The sequence below is a fragment of the Oryza sativa genome, chromosome 5 (genome assembly GCF_034140825.1).
Source record: "Oryza sativa Japonica Group chromosome 5, ASM3414082v1".
Taxonomy (NCBI): Eukaryota; Viridiplantae; Streptophyta; class Magnoliopsida; order Poales; family Poaceae; genus Oryza; species Oryza sativa.
Window position 1 is genome coordinate 1,362,719 of NC_089039.1, and position 9,811 is coordinate 1,372,529.

Here is a 9,811-nt window from a genome sequence, read left to right on the forward strand (position 1 = left end):
CGAATGCAGATCATCTCATCTCGAGCCGGTCCGGCACGGGTGCGGCGGTGCGGACGTACACGATGCCGGTGCGAGGCGCGGTGAAGTGGCTGGCCCTGGCGCACGGGCCAGCACGCAGGCACGAGCGAGATCGATCTTGGTGGTTGTGTACGAGACACTGCCTGCCTGGTTGGCTATTGCATGCGTTGAGTTTGGATTGGGCTGGGCCTGAGTCCAACAGGTGGTGGACAATGAATGAATAGTGACAGCTGGAAAAACAAAAGAAGAGAGAAAATGGCAAGGGCCAGACATGTGCAGATTGTGTGAATTCAACGATGACATGTTTTCTATCCAAATATTTTCTTTTAATCATCTATTTATTATTTGTTTGTTTCTCCCCAAATGAATTTGCTTTCCATTAGGTTAACTTAAATAATTTGGAGGTTTTGATATCCTAGAAATTGATTAAGAAAATATCCTTATAAGACAATTATTATAAAGGTAGTGATATATTTACTCCATTTATTTATGTGACCAATAGTTTTACATGCATGAATGAATTTTATGCCATGTGACTCTTGATGAAAGTTGTAAATATTCCAGTGGAACACTCTTTTTATGGTTAGGGTCATTGTAGTGGCTATTTCATGTGTACTTAATTGTCATGACACTCATCAACATGGTTTAATTATTTAACATTCAATTTGTAATTTATATTATAGAAATTAATAATAATTAACTTGTACTTCATTTGGCTTGTTATCATGTGCACAAATATTTATAGGATTAATAATAAATATCGTATTGTCGTAAACTGTAATTATTATTTATATGTGCACCTTTTAATTTGATTCTCCATTGGGACGATTTATAGTTTAGCAAGCAAAAGCAACCATAACATCCAGCATGATGCAAAAGTTTGAAATTTTAGTACTTTTTATTATCAGAAATTTTCAGGATGTTACAATGCCCCTCCTGAAACCGGTGACATCGGATCCGCCATCGTGTGGCTTGCTGCCGCCACAATTGTCGTCGCTGCCGGCCTTGGATTCTGACGGTAGCGGATCCGCCCCTCCTGAGACTGGTGCTGCTGGATCCGTCTACCGTGGCTTGCCACCGGCATCAGAGACGGACCCAGGTGCTGGAGCATCTGGACCATAGCTCAGGGCCTAGGATTCAGAGCCCATATAGAGACATATTATTCATCATGTAATTTGCTTGTTAGTCCAATACACAATGGGCTGCCCCTGGGGCTGGGCCAAACCTGGGTCCATCCCTAACTGCTGCCGCCGTCGTTGCTGCTGATGCCATGCCACACCTGAGGTCATCCGCTCGCGCACTCCTCTCCCGTCGTCGCGCTGGCCACCTGGTCCCGAGGAGGGAAAAGAGGAGACGGGAGGAAAGGAACGGAGGAGATGGGAGGAGAGGGGGAGGAATGAGGAAAAACTTAGAGAAAGCAGTGGGCGGAGGCCGCCCCGATGCAAAATTACAGGCGAGCTTCTTAACATGTTCGCATATGAAAATAGACTTATTTTTTAAGCGGATCTAGATCCGTATGTAAAAATAAATTTTTAAAATTTTGATTTGAGATAGTTAATTTTTAAAATTTAAAATATGTTGAAATAATAAAATTTCCAACTTATTCACCATGTACATGTACATGTAGTTGAAAATAAAAAATATGTCCAAAATAATAAGCTTTTGTTAGGCGGGCAGGGGGGCATTCTCGTTGCCTCGTTGTTCCCTTCCCCTCCTTTTCTTCTTCTTCCTCCTTGGAAAGCAAAAAAAGGCCAAATTGGAGGAGGGTAGGGAAGCTTCGGTCTCTTCGTTCGTCGTCAGTGGCGATTCCCCCACCCCCCCTCCCTCCGGCCGCCAAAGGTCAGTGACGATTTCCCTCCCTTCTCTCCCTCTCCTCCGCCATCGTCCCCGCCGACGATCCGTGCACGCCACGGCCCAACACATACGGCCAAACCCTAGGTGGTGCGATTCCTCTCCCCCTCCCTCCTTTGCAGCTATGCACCCACTCGATCTGACTTTACTTTTTAATTGTCACTCGGAAAGGAAGTTTTTTTTTTTAAAAAAAGTTTTTCTCCCTCAACAAGTTTCCACATCCCCTATCCGGGAGATTTTTGAAATTTGTGATGTTTAGTACTAGTATTTACCAATCCCACACTCTCTGTTACTAAGGCGTTGTCCTGTATTATTTTACATGCTCTGGTTTTATCTGAGAGTAGTTGTTTTGCTGCCCTCAGATTCCAAGTTAGTATTCATCATGCCAAGTCTGAAACCTTTACTTTTCACTTGAGCTATATGAATTACATTGGTTCCTGTCCTTGCCAGTTAACTTTAGGTACTCTCCATGTTTCATCATAGTGCTATACTGTGGCTTGGTTGTTCATGTTCTAAGTAATCCACGTTATACACATAGTTCATAGAGTCATACAATATCTGCGGTCCAATTTATAATGTGACTAACATAGTATCTACAGATGTGGTATATCGAGTGGATATAATAAAAAAAGTTCCAACCTTGAAAACCGGTAATTGGAAAATCCGCGTGCTTACCCACCTTGTAACACCTGTATAGCTTAACTGGCAGCTTATGCGGCTTAATTAGTAACTACTCCCTCCATCTACTTTTGATAGTCATATCTCATCTTGGCACACAGACCAAAGATAAGTAATTCTACTTATTATCTATTTAAACATGCTACTAGTCATTCCTCGTAGATAAGCGATTCATTAATATTTACGTTTCTCAATACCCATGTAGCCAATCATGTGTGGAAGAATGGAGAGTCACGCATTAAATCCGAGAAAGTTATTAAGATGATAAGTTGTTGGATTAAAATATGACTATCAAAAATAAATTTTTCAGATTTGAAAATATGACTATCAAAAGTAGATGGAGGGAGTACAAGGTTATGCCATCCATTCCTTATATGTGGCTTCCTACAACTTCTCTACAACACTGCTAAGTTCTAGACTTCTAGAAAGATGCACCTTTTCATCTGTTGCACGCACACATGTTCAGAGGATACAACTTTTTCAAAAACAACACACACGTCTTAGTACATTCATCCACAAGAGATCTTTCTAAAGTGATGGGGGGTGGGTGTAAGCTGTAGAGTGCACAATTTCAACCACAAGCTCTTTCTGTTAAAGGATTAAAGAATAGTTGGCAGCCTGGTTCTGAAGACACCACAGGAAACATATACTTTTACGTACCCCATCCATTCTGTAATGGTTGTCTATTCGACTGAGATGTCTTGTCTTACATTGTTTATCCATTTCATTCCTTTTTCACTCTTGATCCCCTTATTTTCATAAAGTCCAAGCGTCTGTCCAGCATATAATTTAATAATGGGCATGCATGGTTTCTTTAGTTGCTACTTGTTTTCTGCACATGGTGATCTTGGATAGATATTGTGAAGCGGTGGAATATTTAGTGAAGAATCTGGATCATGTAAATTAAATGGGATAGCATCTAGCAATTGAACTGTTCAGTGGTAAGCCAATAAAATGGCACACTAAAATGAATGTCTACTAAGTGCTAGGCGATTTACATGTTTGCAACAATTGTTTGCTTGAGTAGTCTGAAAGACTTGTATGGTAGATGACTTTCCATTATCTAATAGCCTCTCTGAATTTTGAGCTTTCTCACGCATTCTATGTCCTTTTATTTTGCTTAGCAGAAATGCACTAAAAATTGAAGATCCAAGCAGCCTATCAAATTGGTTTGGTCTTGTAATTCCATTTTACTTGTTTTTCGTTGCAGTCAATGCCAATGCAAACAACCGACAAAACTGATGCTGTGAAATCTATGCTTTCCGGAGAGAATAGTGAAGGCTCAGATGGATCAAAGTCATCGGACACAGTTGAGTGGGACCCATGGGACCCTCCGCATCCTCCTTGTCCTACTTTGCCACCCACAGCAAGCCTTATGAGCCAAGTGGAAATGGTCAAACAGGTACAATAACTATCTTCTCATACGATATCCCACTCCATCCCTTTCCATAGAATTTACCTATTTTTGTTGTTTCTTGACTGAATGTTCCTCCTTTTTAGCATCATTTTCAAGTACTGGCCGTACTTGCTGCTTCCAGGGCCACAAATATAATTGCCCCAGACCGTACTCCTCAGGTTCTCTATTCTTTTCATTTAGCATATCTGTCGGATCATTTAGTTATCTTAATATTTTTCTTGTTTACAGGCAACTCGTTCTATAACTACCTTGTGTATTGCAACATTACAATTTCTTTTACTAAGATAGATCTGTAGAATGCTTTTTTCTGTTCTGCTACACTATTGAATAACTGAATTGAACTTTCCTTTAATCCTTTCTCAAACATGGATTGATTATCTAGGAGGTGCGCCGTAAATTTGCTGAAATATGCAGTGAACTGGCGGACATCCTTGAAAAGGACAGTGTTCGGAGATTCCTCAACTTGTACAGAAGAAATATGCGTATCATGGGTTGGGGTCTGGTCATCACATCTCAAACAATGGACTTCATTGTTTCATTCAATGCCCTGCGTTGTGCTAAGGTTGTCTTGGAGGGCAAGGCACCTAAGCTTTGTCAGATCCGTGCCAACCCCAACTACATGACTAGCTATGGGTACTTCCCCCTCCACAAAGCTGCTGAAAAATTCTCAGTTGACATGATTAAGTTGCTGCTTTGTTATGGTGCATCGGCGAATTTACGCACATCAGGCCAAAAGGTCATCGAGGGCCTCCTCCCACTCCATGTTGCCATTGAGAACACTTGCATGCACAAGTATCTGGAGGACAATCTATTAACTGACCGGAAGCTCAAGCAAGTGGATCTTGACTTCATCTACAAGCTCATCCATCTGCTTTGTCTGCCTGAGATGGTTTGTTTGAAATCCCTTTCTGCAATTACTACTTTGGTTATGTAACAACAGTAAAGAAGTTGAACTCATGCCATGCCAAATATCTAAACCTACTGCTATAACACTTAAGAACATCCAATTTGTGTATTTCTGCTTGAGAAGGAGACAACAGTTATTCCGTGATAGTTAATTCTCTATTGCTTGTTGATAAAGTTTGAAGCAAAATGACAACACATGCTAGGAGATCAGAAGTTAAATCTGTTCTGTATTGATGGTCTTTGCAGAAGATTTTCTTGGACACGACAAGACTGCTTGCAGATAACACAGATAATATTGTTGATGAGCTATGGAACTACATCAAGGAGGGGAGGCTTGTCCATGCTGCTATTTTGCTCCTTGCAGCTCAACGAAAAATTCGTACCTGTGCTTCCTCTAATAGAAACATCAGCTGTAACCTGAATGGATTTGATATTATCAGGGATCGTGTTATGGGATCCATAGTTTCCATAGAAAGGGAAGGGCGTGGATTAACAAGTGGTAAAAATAGCAAGGCACATAAGCAGCTGGAGGAGAAGCGGAAATTTTTTCATAATTCATTGATGCTCATTTTTGTAATTTCGAAAACCGGTGAAGCTCTTGATGAGTATATCCAGTCTCATTCAGAGGTACACATTTTTTGTCAGGTCACAACATGAATATCTCTTTTGTTTGATTTACTCCTTGCATTTAAAAAAAATGGCGCTTTTCCTATAGACTCCGAGTCCATAGCTTAATTATTATCACAAAAGATTCCTAAATGTGATGTGTTTTTATTTTTGCTCACTCTTATCTAAACAGTAAAATGTATAATGCAGGTCTCTCATCAGGAGGTGCTTGAGGGTGTTTCATCAATTCTCGATGATCATGGTTTTGCTCCTACTGGAAAAGGGATCAGCATAGGAGACCTGGAATGGTTTGACTCTATCCAGCTTATGCTTCGATCACAATTTTTTATCAATAGATGACTTGTATGCATATATTTTAATTGTTTCTTCTACATGCTCTTGAAGCCGTCCCTATGACTGCAATGCGTCGAATAGTGTGCCGAAGTGCAACTATGGTATGCATTTGTTCTCACAGGACAGAATATGAGATATTTTTCTCAAATTTCCTACTATGCCCTAATAATTTTATTTTGTGGAACAGAAGATTCTGGTACGACCAAGGCAGTTGGAGAATCTCCTAATCTGAATGTTAAAGCTAAAAAAGTAAGTATATTGAAACTGGGTACCTCTATTTTCTGCCGTTTATTTTTTTCTGCGGTGTTCATTATTGGTTCTTATTAAGCTGGTATTCCCCAGGGTTTATTTTTGGCTATTTGCATGTTGAAGTTGTCTGGGGCAAAGGTCTCTAAAGTCTCAATTCTTTTGGATGAGAACTTTTTTTTGGACCAGTGAAGTTACATTTTGCTGACTGGTGGACTTAAGGACTAAAACACTTTTTTTTTGGTTCTGTTTGAAATCTGAATTGGTCAAAAGATTTAAGGATAATCCTGATTTGGTAAACTCTAGGATCTGTGGTTTGTACAGTCTGCACCAGTAGTTATGCTTTATGGATTTGGCTGACCTGTCTAATTTAAAGAACATCCAATGGGTTTGCTATCATTTGGTCATCGTTGAGTTAGTAATCTGCCTGCAGGTTTTTACACACACCTGAGAGGTAGGGGGTTTTGCTATATATGGTTGCAATTAGATGAAGGAGGAATAGAGATATTAGTTGGATTCAGATTTTAATTTTATTTGCCTGTGTTTGATCCTGACCAAGCAATATTTGTAGCAAACCATCAAGTCCTTTTTGAAAATTAGTAGTTGCTTAGGGCGTACCTACATACATAACTATCTGGAAGTAATGTTTATGTGACTATCTGGCCACTCAAGCCTTGCTTGAACTCTCCAATCTGTATTTGGTCTTGCTGGAAATTTTTCGCCAGTCTATTCTACCCGTTGTATCTGGCCTTGCTAGACATTCTCCAGTCTATTCTACCCATTGCTTTCTGTATAATGCTATTGCGGCTGCCAGGCAGAAAGTGTCCTCCTTCCCCGCCCTGGCATGTTGATTATGGTCATTGATGGTCAATATGTAGTGAACTAACATTCCCTAATAAAAATTTTAGGCTCCAGGCAGCTGTTCCCAGATGACTGAATGATTAATTTGTGATTTCGTTGACAAAACAACAGTGACATGTTTAGACTTAGTGTTGTGTCTTTGTTTGGTCATATTAAATTTTTTGTTACATGGTTTCTGATGTTGAGATTCTGATTGATTTGTGAACCAGGCTGTTGGAAAGCAAATACAAAGTAGACGAGAACTTGAGCAAACGAGGAAAATGTTCTTCCCACATTGGAGATCACTTTTAACATCTCGATATACTGTAAAAGTATTCCCATTCTATGCACACATGATGGAGCGTGATCATGTTTCAAATCTTCATATGGCCGGTGGTACTGAGAATGGATTGAAGGATAAATGGTGTTCTCCAGTTGGCGTTAGTTTGTTGGGAAAACCACCACAACTAACAAGTACTAGTTATCAATCCAGAACCAGAAGGCTATTTGGTACTGCTGCACTTACACTACTGAAGACCTTAAAGCGTGCATGAGTTGGCAGGCAGGTTAGGTATATGGTTTTTGGTTCAAGCTCTTTGACATCCAAGGTAGATAGATTGTATGGAAGGAATCAAACATCTTCGTTGCCCTTATACTTTTTCTCTCTTTCTTGCGCAGGTGCTCAGTTTGTTGTGGAGCACGACCATTTTCCCTGCGACGAGACAAGAACGTCGTTTGCCCGCAATGGATGTTAATTTTGCTGGCCTGATTCTGACCTCTCCAAGTGTTGGATATGTATGTAGCAGTCGTGCTGATGTGCTTTTGCTGCGTATTATGATATGTAGTGCTTGCTTCAAGTGTTCTGTTATGAAGCTTGACAATGGACCTGACATGTTGGAACCTTAAAAGGTTATCCTATTTAATTGTAGGGTCGAATCGAGGATACACAGCTCCATTGGATTTTACTGAACTCACCACTTGTATGCTGAGATAGCACACGACAATTTTATTTGTTATCTATGGCCGAAGTTGCATAATGAACCACATCTTAATTACCTCATGTTTTCACTTTGGACTAGTAACAATTTGTTGGTTGCACATTGTACCTGGTTAATCTCTTCTTCCTCTGCCACCATTAACACCTTAGTGGCACCGGTGAACGCACATGTACAGCAGCTCGAGCTTCCTGGTGTGCAGGCGAAGGCTTCTGGGTTTTTTTTTTCCACTTTTTTTTTCGAGCAAGAGGAGTCGAAGCTCCTCCCGTTTACATTTATCAGAAATGAGCATTACAGGTAGCAGTGGGCCAGTAGCAGAAGGAAAAGATCACCTGTCTAGATCAAGGTTCACCGAATCGTTTGGGGTGGGTTACCACCACCTCACCGTTTGATGGTTATCACGGTTATCATGAAAACCACAAGGTTAAGAAGGTTGTTGCACGTGATAATCACGATAACTGCGTGATCACCGTGCAGTTTGTAAACCTTGGTCTAGATACACCAGCATTCCCTACCATTGCCGTCCCATCCTGGGGTAAACAAGAAGAAAAACAAAAGCACAAACACGGTCTAGATACACCAGCATTCCCTACCATTGCCATCCCATCCTGGGGTAAACAAGAAGAAAAACAAAAGCACAAACACAGAGCTCGTAGCTGAAACAGAATGATGCTTTTTGGGGGTTGTACAGATGAGACTGCATGGAAATTGCCATCTACAAGCAAAACAACTTCTTTCACAAAGAACTTCAGTTCTGGTACTCAGATCCCTGCAGATGCCCCAGCTTGAAGCTCCATCCATAAACATATATGACCATCACAAAATAGGGTTAACACTCGCAGATAAATTCAGCTTGAAAAGAAGTTGCAATTCAGAAGCGTGCTGCACAGGGTGCATAACAGCAGCATAAGTAATAACATGTTGTTAGGGTCTAGACTACTAACCAAAAAGGGCCCTCCAGCCACCTAAACAGCACACTTACAGAAGGCACATGCCAAGAAACTACTAGTTTGACCCTTTGTGACTCAACCGAAAATAAGAAGACATGCTGGACTTAGCTCTGGAGTAGTTCCATCATTCTTGTCCAGTAGTTTGACGCAGACCGAGTTTGCTGTCTGCTTGTACACCTCACCGACTTCAGTATTAAACAAGACATCTAATATTTTACCACCTGCATTGGGAGTTTCTATAAATTTCATGACAACAACATATGCTCCCTTAGCCTCCTTGATGTCCAGTAAATACCCCTTGACAAACTTTTCTATCTCTTCCTTGACTGAGATTGCTGAGATGTGATTTCCCACGAAAACTGAAGCAACCATTGGCTGAAGCGATAGCACCAAGTTCACAACAGCCTCCGTTTTTGCTGTATCCCCCTTTGCGACAATTTTGTATTGCCCATGGAAAGCTACTGTACCAACAGTTGGAGCCTTGTCTGCAATATAAAAATTAAACCGATGGGTTAAAAGAAAAAAGAAAAAAAAATCAAAGTCAATGTACTCAGAAGATTAACTACTTACTTATATAGTCCTTTCTTATGGTCTTGGTTGGCTGATGAGCCCTGAAGACAGGCAATCTCAGAAGGTAATGAGCCCATTTATCCTTGATTGATTCCATTGTCATCTCATTATCCTTCATTTTCATTAAACTATCCACTAGCTCAAGTTTCTCCCGAGGTTCACACCGACAATTGAAGTGTTCGAAATAGACTTTCATACTTCTCAACACTTGGCACAGATCCTTCTCAGTAGTGTTTGGAGTAATAGGAAACATATCTCTGACTGTTTCACTGACAAAAGCGTTGTCGGTTTTCACATCAAACAACAGTATTTTCAGCGATATTGCCCTTCTTTCTAGAACATACATTCCAAGCAACTCAGCGTGCGTTGGAGAATTGCAA

At 40.7% G+C, this 9,811-nt stretch overlaps 1 protein-coding gene across 6 annotated transcripts; it reads left to right on the plus strand.

Moving 5' to 3' along the window:
* The first annotated feature begins 1,710 nt into the window (after positions 1-1,710).
* LOC4337669 (uncharacterized) lies at positions 1,711-7,971 on the plus strand. Of its 6 annotated transcripts, none has more exons than XM_066310955.1 (10): positions 1,711-1,959; positions 3,758-3,949; positions 4,048-4,122; positions 4,347-4,853; positions 5,117-5,497; positions 5,687-5,784; positions 5,882-5,931; positions 6,018-6,079; positions 7,147-7,487; positions 7,595-7,971. In XM_066310955.1, exons 2-9 carry the CDS (start codon positions 3,761-3,763, stop codon positions 7,468-7,470), a joined length of 1,686 nt encoding a protein of 561 aa, XP_066167052.1. In that variant the 5' UTR covers positions 1,711-1,959; positions 3,758-3,760; the 3' UTR covers positions 7,471-7,487; positions 7,595-7,971. The 6 variants fall into 6 exon arrangements, with proteins under 6 accessions (XP_066167052.1, XP_015638311.1, XP_015638312.1 ...); XM_015782825.3 differs by having other exon boundaries at positions 7,147-7,482; XM_015782826.3 differs by having other exon boundaries at positions 1,711-1,857.
* Positions 7,972-9,811: the final 1,840 nt, after the last annotated feature.